The sequence below is a fragment of the Vespa mandarinia genome, chromosome 22 (genome assembly GCF_050613455.1).
Source record: "Vespa mandarinia isolate Hongniang chromosome 22, ASM5061345v1, whole genome shotgun sequence".
NCBI lineage: Eukaryota > Metazoa > Arthropoda > Insecta > Hymenoptera > Vespidae > Vespa > Vespa mandarinia.
In genome coordinates this window covers 3,860,983-3,877,388 of record NC_140831.1, presented here as the reverse complement: position 1 = coordinate 3,877,388, position 16,406 = coordinate 3,860,983, and the positions used below count along the sequence as shown (strand labels likewise).

Genomic DNA, 16,406 nt, shown 5'->3' with positions numbered 1-16,406 from the left:
TTAGCCCCCAGTTTGCGAGTGACGATCTGATAACCTAATCACCACGGATTTTAGTCGACATCCAGGCACAGCTCCTTCCAGCACCGTCGTTGACTGTCCATGATTGTCGTCTTCAAATCTTTTTTGGCCGCTTGGTACTCTGCGGCCAAAGGAGCAGCGTCGAGATCGAATCAGTTCGCTCGCTGTGCTATACGGCGAAGTCTTAAGCACTTCTTGCGAAGATCTGCGATCTCGTTCGTCCACCAGAATTCAGAACGACTGTGCCGTTTCGTGCACTTCTTGGGGACCGCTATGGTGCAAGCCTTTTAGATGAGTTGCATAGTTGCTGCAGTAATCATCCAGGCTTGTTTAATTGGCGATAGACTCGTGGAGGCAATTTGAAGGGAACTCCAACTTTCATCTATGAATGACGACAGCCTCTCTCGATCCATTCTTGCAATGTTCCACCGGGGTGGTCTCTCTACACTTATCGCGGCTGGCCTCCTAACGTGTACATCGAATAGGATGTACTGATGATCACTCCCGGTATAATCCTCGGTCACCTGCCAGCCTGCGACTGTTGCCACAAGGTGTGCGTTGGCTAGAGAGACATCCATGATCGTCTCTCTATATCTAGGACTGCGGAAGGTTGACGTCGATCGTGTGTTGAGTACTGATAGCTCCAGTTTCGACGCCACCTCCATGATACGTCTTCCTCTGGAGTCCGGCCTGGCCTCTCCCCCTTCGAGAGCTTTGGCATTGAGGTCTCCAGCCACAATGAAATACCCTTGCATTTCACGCAAAGCGATTTCCAGATCGTCCAGTTTGATCTGGAAGTCGTTCGGCGTGAGATATACACTGACATAAGTCGTCGAGTTATGTCTCAACCAAACGTAACCGCGTACGGATCCTTGACCTGACACATGTATCTGACTGGGATCTGGGATCCAGATGGCCGCGGTGCCCAATTCGTCTGCGTACCATCGTACTCCTTCTCTGTCCTGGTACTGTTCGCTGATTAGAACAACATCAGCTTTTTTCTCAGAGCAGATCTTGGCTAGAAGGTGATGCGCCGTCCTGCTCCTATTGAGGTTACCCTGAAGTACTCCCATCCTATTTTTTACTTTTGTGCTGTTGCAAGGGCCTCCTGGAAAGCTTTGCAGGCCCTTGATCTCGCCAGGTGATTCCTAGTTTCAACAACGCCATTTGAGCACAAGATGCACGTAGGCTCGCTGACCTTGCACTCTTTGATCTTGTGCCCCGTACCGCCAGAGGAATAGCAAAACTTACTGCGATCAGGTCCCTTGCACGAGGCAGTATAGTGACCATAGTCGAGACAGCGGTAGCATCGCCTCACTTCTGCCCTTTGCATGAACTTCCAGCTGACAAACCCGACCAGCACTCGGCCGGCCTTTAAAAGATTCGCAGCTGCTTCCTCTTCTATTTTGACGAGGGACAGGTGTTGTTGTCTTGCGTTGGTGTTCGTCATCTTAATTTCGATTTTCCCCGCATAGCATAGCAGGGTCCTCATTAGTGCCTCCTCGACTTCTATCGACGAGGTGCAGCAGTCACCGTCCCGTATCTCCAGTGTAGCTCTAGGGACCAGTTCCGTAATGCTGCTCTTTTCTCCTACCGCTTTTTCAGGGTTTCCGCGAATGAGGCCCTGATATCCACAGTGGTCTTCTTTAGTTCGTTGAAATCCCCTCCGGTCTGCCGGATCGATCTAACGTCTACCCCTGCGGCGCTAGTCTTGATACGCTGGTGGATAGCACTGACCACGTCTGCGTAAGATTTACCTTACGCAGGTTTCAGCAGGTTCGCGTCCAACTTCGTTCTCTTTCTTGGCCTGACCTCCGAATTGCTCAATTACTTTTTCTCCTGTTGTGGGTGTTTCGTCGTCTTTTTCGCTGGTTTTTCCTTATTTCTTTTCTTCTTGACGACCTCCGTCCACGTGGTGGCTTCGGACGTCATCTCCTCTTGCCTTGGTCTTTTGAGGCTTTCTTTGTTTATCTGCGGCTGGCTTGTGGCTACTCTTTTAACCGCTCCAGCATCTATTATAGAGTTTGCCCTAGGGCTCTGAGAAATCGGGCGAGTGTCCTCGTTCCCTTATTGACATTTTTTCGAGATTTATACATAAACTCGAGACTGTCAATAATGTCCTCAAGTTCTGGGAGTCCTTGCTTAATAGCGTTGTTCACGTTAGGCTGTCTAGTAATAGCTGAATTCATTTTGGCAAGGAGGGATTTTCCTTGCGCGAATTTCTCACTCTCTCCATCTTGAGTTGTCCTCTTCGCAGGCAGGATAGGTGCGGTAAAGACGGAAAACTGAAAGCCATCAACAGCTCTGGCAGCCTTCTGCCACAGCTCCAAGTGGCCTTCGTCATATTTTACCCTTCCTGGCATTTTCGTCATAACGCAGACCAGGTCGCCTAACTGTGGTGCACTTCATGATGCATTATCCAGAGCTGGGGCCAGGTTGCCTACCCAAAACTCTTTGCAGTTGCTGGATGACGACGGCGGGTGGCCAACCCTACCACCACCAAACACCGCCGTGGCGTGGGTGTCCCTTCCACGCCCGCTATTCTCTTTCGTTGTACTATGCATCATGAGTAATGTACTATTGGGAGGCAAGATCACCAATAGAAAGGAAAGGAACGGAAGGAAGCTAGAGAGTAAAGACATTATAAGAAAAAAAAGGAAGGAATAGCCGTTCAAGAACATTCACACGCCATTCACACAGTCCCATTTAGTCGCCTCTTATGACAAGCAGAGAGTACTGTGAGAGTATTCTACTTCCCCCTACTTACTCGAATAATAATAATAATAATAACAATAATAATAATAATAATAATAATAATAATAATAATAATAATAACAACAACAACAACAACAACAACAACAACAACAACAACAACAACGATGTCGTTAATGATTATGATGATGATGATGATAATGATGACGAAGATGATGATCCTGATAATGATAATGATAATGATGTTGATAATGATGTTGGTAATGATTAAGGTGATAATCATGATAATGATAATGATAATGATGAGGATGAAAATGAGGATAATGATGATAATAACGATGATGATAATGATGATAATAATTATAATAATAATATTAATAATATTAATAATAATAATGATAATAATGATGATAATAATGATGATAATAGTGATGATAATAATGATGACGATAATGATAATGACGATGATAACAATAATAATAATAATAATGATAATATTAATAATGATGATAATGATGATGATAATGGAGATGCTAATAAGTTTAATGATGATGATAGTAATAATAAAAATGATTATAATAATAATGATGACCATGATGATGAAAATGATGATGATAATGATGACGATGAAGATAATTATGAATATAATGATGATAATAATGATGATGATAATAATAATAATAATAATGACAATAATGATAATAATGATGATAATAATCATGATGCTATTTATGATGATAATGATACTGATGATGATAATGATGGCGATGATGATAATTATGTTTAAAATGAAAATGGTGATGATGCTGATGATTATAATAATAATAATAATAATGATAATAATGATGATAATAACGATGAAAATAATGATGATGATGATAATGATGATGATAATGATACTGATGATGATAACGATTATGATGATGATGATAATGATGATGATACTGGTGATCATAATGATGATGGTAAAGATGATGATGATGATCATGACAATAATGATAATGATGATGATGATAAAGCTGATGATAATGTTGATAATGAAGATGACAATAATAATGATAATAATGATAAAGATGATAATAATGATGTTAATGATCATAATAATTATGATGATTATGATGATGATGATAATAATAACGATAATTATGATAAGGATGGTAATAATGATGATATTGACGATGATGATGATGATAGTGATGATGATAATGTAAATAATAATTATGATAATAATGATGTTGAGAATGATGATAATTAAGAAGATATCGATGTGAATAATGACGATGATAAAGATAATGTTAATAATAATAATAAGAAGAGTGATAATGATGATGTTGATGCTAATGATGATGACAATGATAATGATGATGATAATAATGATGATAATAATGATGATAATAATAATGATAATAATGATAAGGATGATAATAAGGATGAAAATGATAATGATAACGATAAAGATGATAATTATGGTGATGATAATAATGATGATAATAATGATGATTATGACGCTGATAATGATAATAATAATAATAATGTTAATGATGGTAATAATGATGATAATAATAATGTTAATAATGATGATTATGATGATGATGATGATGATACGGATGATATTGATGATGATGATGATAATAATGATGATGATAATGATGACGATGATGATGGCGATAATGATAATTATGATTATAATGATAATGATAATGATAATGATAATGAAGATGCTAATGATGGTGATGCTGATGATGATAATAATAATAATAATGATAATAATGATGATAATAATGATGAAAATAATGATGATGACAGTGATGATGATGATAAAATAATAATAATAATAATCATGATAACAATGATGATAAGAATGATGATGATGTTGGTGATTACAATGCAGATCATGATGATGATTATGTTGATGAAAATAATAATAATAATAATGGTAATAATGATGATAATAATGATGATAATTGTGTTGATAATAATGATGATGATAATGATAATGATGATGATGATAAAAATAATAATAATAATGATAATATTAATAATGATGATAATGATAATGATAATGGAGATAGCTAATTAGGTTGATGATGATATTAGTATTAATAATAATGATTATAATAATAATGATGATCATGATGATGAAAATGATGATGATAATGATGACTATGATGATAATTATGATTATAATGATGATAATGATAATGATGATCGTGATAATGATGATGGTAAGAATGATGTTAATGATGACGTTAATGATGATGATAATGATATTGATAATGATGAGGATAATGATGAAGATAATGATGATAATAATGGTGATAATACTGATGACGATAAAGATGCTAATAATGATTATAATAATGATAATAGTGATAATGATAATTATGAAAATAATGATGATAATAATGATGGAAATAATAATGAAGATGATGATTATCATGATGATACTGATAATGTTAATGATTATGATATTGATGATGTTAATGATAATTATAATGATGATGATGATAAGTATGATGATAATGATAATGATGATGATGATATTAATAATAATTAAATAATGATAATAATAAAAATGATGATAATGATGATGATATTGATAATAATGATGATGATAATCATAATAATAATGATAATAATAATAATGATGACGATGATGAAGAAAATGATGATGATAATGATGATGATAATGTAGTTGCAAATGCGGATGATGGTGATGGTTATAATAATAATAATAATAAGAATGATAATATTGATGATAATAATGATGAAAATAATGATGGCGATGATGATGATGATGATACTGAGAATGATAATGATGGTGACGATGGTGATGACAATGATAATGATAACGATGTAGATGACGAGGATATAGTAATAATGATAATAATGACAATAATAATGATGATGATATTGATGATGATATTGATGATGATATTGATGATGATAACGATGACGATAATGATGATAATATTAATAATGATTATGATAATGATAATGACGATGATACTAATGATGATAATGATAAGGATGACGATGATGATAAAGATGACGAAGATGATGATTATAATGGAAATAATAATAATAAGGATAATAATGAAAATAATGATGATAATAATAAAGATAATAATAATAACTATGATGATGCTGATGATGATGATAATTATGATAATGATGATGATGATAATGATGATAATGATGATGATAATGGGAATGATAATGATGATGCTAAAGATGTCGAAGTTGATGATGATAATGATGATAATAATAATGATAGTAATGATGATTATGATGATGATGATGATGATGATGATGATGATGATGATGATAATGATGGTGATATTGATGATGATAATGAAGATAATAATGATGATGATAATTATGATAATGATGATAAGAATGATAATGATAATGATAATCATAATGATAATGATAATTTACAGATATACTTTATATAAGGGTCTTTTTTTGTTGTTTAACAAGTAATCTATTACAATTGTTATTCGCTAGAATATAATGTTTTAGAATTCATGGAAAAAATAAATATGTTCTGTGCCGCTGGAAATGTTACCTAATAAAGTTCTAATAATTTAACAAACTCTCTGGAAAAGATAGGAAATGATTAATTTTCAGATTTGGTTCGTCCACTAAATGATTTCGCAATTTTACTGATTATATGTATAAAATATTGACAACGGACCATTTAACTATTCAAATTGAAGAAAAATTGAATTATTTATAGAATATGCATGAACTTACAAATATGAATGCAGCAAAAGAATGATTGTAAAGAAAAAATAATTAATGTACCATTCGTTTAAATCTTGAACGTGATTTAGTAGCATTTTTGTCGTTATCATCCTGAACCAAAAATAAGGATTTAAAATTGATTATATTTTCAAGCATCAAGCCTTATCATTAGTTCTACTTGCACTTTATGTTGAATAACATTTATTCATTTGTATGAGTATAACACTGTTATTAAAGTTTTTTTTATCTTTTTTTCTTCAGATTGTACCCAACCCATTGACATATGAGAGTAATCGTTGAGGTTACAGAGAGAAATATATATACCTCGTTGTGTGAACTTTTAATCTTATTTGTGAAAGTATTATCATTGATTTTACATTCTTTTTCTATTTTTAATTTTTTTTCTTTTCTTTTTTCTTTTCTCTTTTCTTTTGTACTTATATCATGGAGAAGTTTTGCAACTTGTTAGTAGTAAAGTTATGCTCACAATCATTTGTATATACATCCTTGTCGAACGCTTTACATTATTTTTTAAATTTAGAACCAAAATTTTAGCCATGTTTCTTCTAAATTATTATTTTACAATCACATGATTTTAACCGTCACATCTCATAATTATCATGATAAATTATAAATCGTCAAATGTAATCAATTTTATCGACAATTCACGTTATTTAGAGTCAGTGAAAAGTTAATGGTCAATAAGTGATTTGTTTCTTCGATAATTTATAATTACTTTCTTTTATGCGATTATTAGGCGATCTGGATGTATGTAACACCCGTTATTCTAAGAATATATACTGTTATATTAAAAAATTTGATTACAAAGCAAGTAGTATATCTTTTAATGTATACTGTTATATTAAAAGATTTGAGCACATAGCAAGTAGTACTATTCCGAAGAATAAACGAAGATATTATTCAGACATCAAATTAAAGTAAAATACATTTAATTGGAGTAGATTTACGAAGATTGTTACGACAGGCTATATTCATCAAATAAGTTATTATTGGAATTTATTTTATGTTATATATTCGTTAATTTGTAGAAATTTACTTTGTAGAATAATTATTTTCCATTATAGAAGCACATTGTATATTATATATGAAAAAAAAAGAAAAAAATAATTTACATATACATGCGTGCATGCTGTGGAAGTTGTACTGGCCGAGGTTTAAACGCATAGAAATCGATAGTAATAATGATTCTCAATTAATGCTTAGTAATAATTTGTTCGAATTCTGCCTCACGCTTCAACGATATGCTATGTAAGATATAAAATCAGAGAATTATTTTAATGATCTTACAACGTATCTTTTTTAGAATTGTTAATTGTTTTATAGACTGAACCAAACAGTATGTGCCGAAGGACAATTGGAATCTGAGAAAATAGAAAATTATCACGACTGGTGATTTCGAGCTGATGTAGCACATTGATTGAATATTGCAGTAAACAAGGCTTTAAATAACTTTTTCTGTTGATAATAATCTGGAAGTAAGAAATATATATTTCAAAAAATTTATACTTGACACACAAACAGTAAACATCGGAGCACCCTCATTATGTGATTCGTGCAAGTATCAAAGTAAATATATCTTTATATTCAAAATTTGTTAAATAATTTGTACAATTTTTTCTAACAACATTGATACTAATAAATAAATATTTACATATTTTAACTATTATTTCAAAAATTTTGCTTACAGAAAAGAAGAAAACAACGTTCATTCTACTCTAAACAACACTTCATACATACACTCATTAAATTCTAAAATCTTGGTAGAAATGAGACAAGGTATATACAGGTATAATATAGAAAAGATTGAAGAATATAGAGATACTCATTTTCTATATGGTTAAGCTTCAGTAATTTATAAGTTTGATAATTTTCCAATTATTTAGACGATCTTTAACGCAAAACAATAAACAAATATTGAAACAACTGTAGATTCACTGAAACTTTTCATAGCTCGGAATAAGCGTTAAGTATACACAATAACTTTTATTTGAAATATCGATAAGTTAAATTTAGTACTCTAACTCCTTGCCTTCATTTAATATAATTTTAATTTATATTGCATAGACTATACTTAACAATTTCAATGGCGCAGTTGCATTGACTACTTGGAATGTAAACAAAAACAATAAACATAGGAACTCTCTCTCAGGATGTTCTTCGTACATATTTCAAAGTAATAACTTAAAGTAAATATATTTTTATATTAAGCATTTGCTAAATAATTTGTACAATACATTCTTGTACAATATTGTACAATACATTCTAAGGACAACGATACTAGTATAGTAGTTCTTGTTTTTCTGTTGCGGAACATTATTACAAACGCACGTAAAGCAATGATAACAAATCTAGTGCTTGTATCACTAAAATGTACATAAATATCTTGAAGGAGAAGCAGTGTTCGTTCGTCGCGTGTCGCGATTTAAAAGACAAGTGAACTTGCATCGACTGCGTGCAATGCAGTCCATGCGAGTTTTTGTTTGTTCGCAAAGTTTGCGCTTCCTTAACAGTCGTAAAAGCTGTCTTTATAAAAGACAATAGAGTTTCGCGAAATAAATTCAGTGATTGTCCGTTAAAAAATAACTAGTGCATATTAGAGTCAGTGCACCATTAAAGAGGAGTTCAACCAACTTCGATGACGATCTATTCAATTAGCTACGAATCAATTACCCTCAATTTCGCGGAGGAATGTTTTGGAGTCATTGGGAACTTCTTAAGTAGTAAGTAAATTTTTGAATCTCACCGATCACACTCAATCATGTCGAGGACAAAAGGTCTGAATCGGCTTAAGTGATTGATTGGTTATAATTAATTAGAAGAAGAATATTAAGAAGAAAATTAATAAATAAAAAATCCAGAAATAATTGAAATCAAAAAATACAAATTATTTCATTCTCTCTCTCGCTTTCTATCTGTCTATCAGGTTGTGTATTTGTTTGTTTCTCAGTAGGAACAAAAAAAATATAAATACTTTATTGTTTATACGATATAATATTCTTTAATACTTCTCCAGTACTTTACTTTTTCACTTCGTACATCGTAAATATCGATGAGCGAACATTCAAATAGGAAAAGCACGCTCGCTTTTGTGTAACATATATACGTATATATATACATAAATGCTTACGTTATCGAAAAATGAATTTCTTCAGTTACGAAGAGTAGTATATCAAGCATCGTAATAATCTTTTCTGTTAATGAGATACATATTATTTGACCAGGAATACGAAAAAACGATAAGGTTTAATATTCTCGACGACCAATGAAATTCATATTACAACTAGATTATATAAAAATCATATTTTCAAAGGATCTGAAATAACGTTAACGGTTTCCTTTCTAACAAATACCTTTCTCGTTATTATTAATCTAATCGATCGTTGAAAGAAACCAAACAAGCAAGCAAGGCGTATAAGTATAATAACTTTTGAAAGGAAAATTATGTTCTTTTATATCGCGATTAATTTACACAGATTATCGTTTAAATTTCTTGAACAGTAATGTCCGCGCGATAATTTATTCCTTTTTTTTTTATTTGATAATTTAATAAGGTATTACTATCCATTCATTCTCTTATATTTGTTTCCTCCAGTGATGCCTGACATGAATTTCGCGGTGATCTGTGCTAGACAGGATACATACAACAGCAATATAATTTTGTTCTATGACAAATGCATGTAAAGTATATACATTTGTCAATTATTTTTTCATAATTAATAATTAGTGAACAAATATATTATATATTATTTTTAATAAAGATCAAAACATGAATTCGCACATCATCTACAAGATTTTTTTCCCAGCACTATATTGTTATGGTTTTTTCTGTAGGAAGGAATTCACATGATATTATTACTTTACTATCTCTATTACTATAATAATAATATGTAATGTAATAATATAGTTATAAATGCAGTAATAAGAAGATGAAACAGAAGATTATGTACTTATATTGTATACATCTTACATGATGACAGTGATAACAAAAAAAGGAAAAAATGCATCATTTTATGTGGTGATTTGACCATGAAATTTCGACATATGACCATATGTATTAGGTTGGAAACTATGAAACAGGCGTTTTTTGTTTAATCTGTGTTCAGCTGCGACTGAGACAGATACATTGTAACGTGCGCTCGATATTTTAATTTATAAAGCTTAAAGGTATTCTTCTTACTCATTTTGTAAAATTTTTTCGTGTTTTTATCCCATTTTTATTTTATTTTTATCCTAAACCAGATGGAAACAAAACGCGATTTACATCTACTCTTCTCATACGAGTTTAAATTAGATCATACCACAGCTCAAACTTCAAGAAATATTAATCAGACATTCAGAGATGGATCCACCAATAAAAAAAATGCTCGATATTGGTTCCAAAAATTTCGTTTTGACAATTTGATTATCGTCAATGAGTCTCGAGGAAGACCACCGACCCATATTAATAACGAGGAATTAAGGACGACTATGGAATCCAATCCATACACAACTAGTCGAACACTTGGGTCTAAACTAGGAACTAGTCATACAGCTGTGATAAAACATTTGCGTGCGATAAATAAAGTCAAAAAATTGGACTCATATGTGCCGCACGAATTGACGCAATTGCAGATGATCGACCGCAAAAGCAAGTGCGCATCTTTATTGCTTCGCAATACACGATTGCCATTTTTACACCAAATTATCACTTGTGATGAAAAGTGTACTTTGTATGATAATCGAAAACGATCAAACCAATGGGTAGATAAGAATACACCCACAGGACACACCCCGAAACCGAAATTTCACCAAAAAAAAATTATGATCAACATATGGTGGAATGCCCAAGGAGTGATCCATTATTCCTTTCTACAACTAGGCGAAACTATAACAGCGATGTCTTATTGTCGTGAAATTGATGTCATGCATGAGAAACTTATGAAAAAATAACCAGCATTGCTCAATCGGCACTGCAATATTACTGCATGATAACTCACAACATAAAGCTTCAATTACTGTTGACAAATTAACTTCTTTATAATATGAAATTTTACCATATCCTCCATATTCACCCGATATTTCACCGACCGATTATTACCTTTTTCGAAATTATGAATTATTTTTAAAAGAAAAAAAATACAATAACCAAAATGATATTATAAAAGACTTTGAATTATTTATTAACTTTAAAAATAAAGATTTTTTTCAAAAAGGCATATATGATTTGCCCAATCGTTGGCAAAAAGTCGTAGATGCCAATGGAAATTATTTCAATTGAATATAATAAATAATGTGAAAAATTGCGCTTTTCGTTTTTTATTTTCATTCAACGCCCGTTTCATAGTTTCCAACCTAATAATTCGAACAGACATATGAAGAAAAGTAGGAAATGTTTTTTTTGTTTTCATTCACTATTGTTTCTCTTCATCTTCTTATTTTACCTTATAATTATAATGCATTTATTTCTACACTGTTCCTTATTCATGATCGATTGAAACTAAGTGCCTTTATTATTTAATATAAAATGTAAACTAAAATTTAATTATATTTTTATTATTATTATATTATATTACATTGTATTATCATTATCATTATCATTATCATTATCATTATCATTATCATTATCATTATCATTATCATTATCATTATCATTATCATTATGATCATTATCATTATCATTATCATTATCATTATCATTATTATTATTATTATTATTATCATTATTATCATTATTATCATTATTATCATTATTATCATTATTATCATTATTATCATTATTATCATTATTATCATTATTATCATTATTATCATTATTATCATTATTATCATTATTATCATTATTATCATTATTATCATTATTATCATTATTATCATTATTATCATTATTATCATTATTATCATTATTATCATTATTATCATTATTATCATTATTATCATTATTATCATTATTATCATTATTATCATTATTATCATTATTATCATTATTATCATTATTATCATTATTATCATTATTATCATTATTATCATTATTATCATTATTATCATTATTATCATTATTATCATTATTATCATTATTATCATTATTATCATTATTATCATTATTATCATTATTATCATTATTATCATTATTATCATTATTATCATTATTATCATTATTATTATTATTATTATTATTATTATTATTATCATTATTATTATTATTATTATTATTATTATTATTATTATTATTATTATTATTATTATTATTATTATTATCATCAGTAATAGTAATAGTAGTATATTATTATTAGTAGTAATAATAGTCGAAGTCGTATAGAGTGGACTAGCCCTATAGAGACAACCATGTAAGAACAAAGGGCTGGAAATTAAATTTCATAAGTTGTGTGGAAATGAATTCATATCTTAATATGTATTAAAATAATATAATGTATAACTATTCACTAATTCTTTTGAGGAAAGTTGTTTAGACAAATTCTTATTTTTCTTGCAGATTTATATACTAATTCTAATATGTGTCAATTGTTTTTATCATTTTCTATGGATTTATGGTAAAAAAACGAGTACAGACAGCCATCTTATCTAGCACGAATCACTACGAGACTCACTCTACCATTAGGAAAACATATGGAAGACTAATAAGGTGTGCGTTTGCAGTCTACTTTAACACACTACTTTAACTCACACGAAACCAATTAATTGTTATGTACACATGAGAGGGGAATAACCAACAACACAAGTTTATACGCCCATAATAATGATTGAGGTATCATGGTTAGAACAGCGTTTCCAGCTTGTTTCGTAGTTCACATTTTATCCATACCTATCGCTGTAGTCACTTTGAACTGAACAGCCTTAAAGAAAACAAGAAAAAGGAATAAAAGACTCGAAGGGAAATGTATAGAGAAGAATCGATTTTTACATTGCTATTATAGTGTTGAGCTGTAGATAGAAGTAACGAAAGAACATGGGGTTTCTGGTCGATTGTGTTTATAGGATCACCTTTGAATAACCGAATAAAAACGCATATATCTCTTACAGCCGTTCTTTGTAAACCGATTTTAATTGTTCTTTTACGATTTAATTGTTTTTTGTTTTGTTGTTTTAATTGTTCGTCGCCTCTCGTTCACCGTCCATTATAGGTATCTTTATGCTTTTGTCGATGGTTTTAAGTTTTGCCTTCTTATCTAGGAATACGAATATTTTCTATTCTTATCTGCCTACGTATGTGCGCTCGTATTCTATGTTTATTCAAATAAATAATTCAATGAAGAATATAAAAATATATAGAATGTTGAGATCTTATAGAATGTAGAAATATTCCGGATTTAGCAGTCAATATTATATTTTAATATATGTAATTAATATTATAATTTAATATCCTAATAACGATTCATATACGTAAGTATATTTTAATATCAATATATATTGATATTATTTTATATATATTTTATATTTTAATATCAATATATATAGTATATTTTAGTATCAATATTTACTATATATATAATAATATATATACAATTATGTATATATAATGTACGTGTGTGTATATATAATATATATTTATTTAATTATTTTTCAATTCAAAAGTTATGTAAATACGATTGAATAATCGTGCAAAGTAAGAAAGTTAATGAAAGTTCGATATATCTTCGAGGGAAAACACAAGTTAGAGGATGAAGATATCAAAAATAGAGAAATCGTTTGTAGATGGATTAGACGAGTGAGTATGATAGTCATTTTGAAGAAACTTCCGTTATCATTGTTTGTTTCTTCGAAAAAGACCGTGTATGAAATGGACTATCAAATGTGTTAGACGAAAGCGAAAGAGGAACAGATTTTAAGACAACAAAAGGAATATAGAAAGACGAAGATAAAAAATCCTACGATATCATTGATTTATGCAGACGATAAGATGTGTAACATCCATGTTATCTACATATGTATCTTATAGGACGACAAGATTGGTAAAAGCTCACATCCAATATTTTCCTTGCTAAAAAATTTCTTGTATATTTTGTAATTTAACGGATGGTAGAATAACTTTAAAAGAACCGATTCATATGTAACGTCTAACTTTTATTTTTCACTTCCACCTTGTTTTATTCTCTTTTTTTGTAGAAAGGACTACAGCCGAAACTGTTTTATAAGATTAATCACCATTAGGTAATATGCATTGTTTAGTTATTGAAATTTTTTAATTCCATTTGAAATTCTCTACGAATCGTAATATTTTATAAATATCTATATATTTTTTTTATCATAACAACAATCATCTTTCATTTTTTCTACTTTCATTCTTTGAGACATGACTATCGCTCTTCTATGAAGACTTGAAGAGAAATGAAGAGAATTTCTTGGAAGTGTAAACAAAAAGAGCTTTTAATTCTTGGCTTAAAAGTAGTTCTTCGAATTTATAATCTTTCCATTGATGTAACAGTAGGAATATTTGTGGGATACATTATAGATTGATTGAAAAGTATCCGAGAAACATAACGTCACAATTTATTTGAAATTGGGTACGCGTTCACCGAGCGCTACATCTATGTCGTGATTCCCTTGGATCGATGCGACCGACCAATTTTGCTTTGTTTCTTTTCATTCTTTGTCTTCATGTAGAGAGTTCCAAGGATCAAGATAAATTTTTTGTTAGTACGATCGTCAATCGTCGTAGCCTTCACAGATAGGAGGAAAGCGATAGGATAGTGAAAAAGACGATTTCTAGATGCAATTAACAATTCATTTATTGTCTCAAGTGTAGTTACTTATTTATTGAGAATGAAAGGTATACTCTAGTTGGTGTTACATACTTTTTTAGTTGATCCTCGTAGCCATTCTCTTTGTTTAAATTGAAGATTCTCTTAATATATTAATCGATAAATGAATATTTGCTTTCTACATTATAATGTTCGCAAGTCGAAAGAATTTTGTGTTCGAAAGATATACGCAAAAATAAAATTTATACATAGTTGTGTCCATTGAAGGCTATTTTATTATACTTTTAAATTTTCTTCCATTATTTCCGCGATGTGTGTCTTTTTGGTGTTCAGTATAATAATTTGTAATTTTATTGTTTGCAGTTTACATGATGTTTGATTGTCGTATATATTCAATATATGTAGGAGGTATCTGCATTACAACTAGTACTCATTAGTCATACATGCGTAATATATACATTCATACACTTATAATAAATGCACATATGCATGCGGATATTATATGTATTCGTATAGATATAATATTTTTTGAATTAATGAAATTCTTTCATTTTACAGATTATTAGAATGTACATTACATAAGAATGTACGAATCGACCAAGATCATTATGCAATACAGTATAGCTTCTCCAGTTTTCTTGTTGTTTTTATTGCTTATAAACATACTAATTAGATCAGGTAACGCTAGTAACATACTCAATAAATAAAAAGTATGGGTAACAAATGAAACAGACAAGAGCGAACCTTGAATTGAAAAATTGCAAACTGTTTACACAGTTTCAGAATACAGAGACCTATTAACATAATGAAACAATATTCTTACTTCCTTTTCTTTGTTCTCAGTATAAACTCTAAATATGAGAATACTCTAGTATGTCGGAGTGTGCACCGTTGTGAGTTAAATAGCAGGGAATATAGAAGTAACAATGGAATGCACTCGTAAAGTATATCCCTCTTACCACTTCCGTGTCATCTCGTCTTCTTGGTCTTCTTTCCATTACTGCATAGGTAGAGCTGAAGCAAATAAATTATTAAAAAATTTCAAGTTGATTCTGGTATTAGAACGTATTGTACTAATTTAGATGATATACTACAAGAATTTTATTTTCGTGCGAGAACGCACTAAAAGCAGGAATCGCCGTTTAGTTTATGCAGAAATCGAGATGAAGGTGTGCTTTTCTCAGAGTAACACGTTCCTCCTTGCGACAT

At 30.4% G+C, this 16,406-nt stretch overlaps 2 protein-coding genes across 2 annotated transcripts; one reads left to right on the top strand and one right to left on the bottom strand.

Moving 5' to 3' along the window:
* LOC118447923 (uncharacterized) lies at nucleotides 1–1,091 on the bottom strand. Its single transcript, XM_035880470.1, has 2 exons — nucleotides 319–1,091; nucleotides 1–187 (listed from the first exon to the last, which is right to left on the bottom strand). The coding sequence occupies exons 1-2, from the start codon at nucleotides 1,089–1,091 to the stop codon at nucleotides 1–3; spliced, it is 960 nt and encodes a 319-aa protein (XP_035736363.1).
* Nucleotides 1,092–9,259: 8,168 nt separating this feature from the next.
* On the top strand, nucleotides 9,260–11,430 carry LOC118447889 (histone-lysine N-methyltransferase SETMAR-like). Its single transcript, XM_085663590.1, has 3 exons — nucleotides 9,260–9,275; nucleotides 9,812–9,831; nucleotides 10,741–11,430. Exons 1-3 carry the CDS (start codon nucleotides 9,260–9,262, stop codon nucleotides 11,428–11,430), a joined length of 726 nt encoding a protein of 241 aa, XP_085519716.1.
* Nucleotides 11,431–16,406: the final 4,976 nt, after the last annotated feature.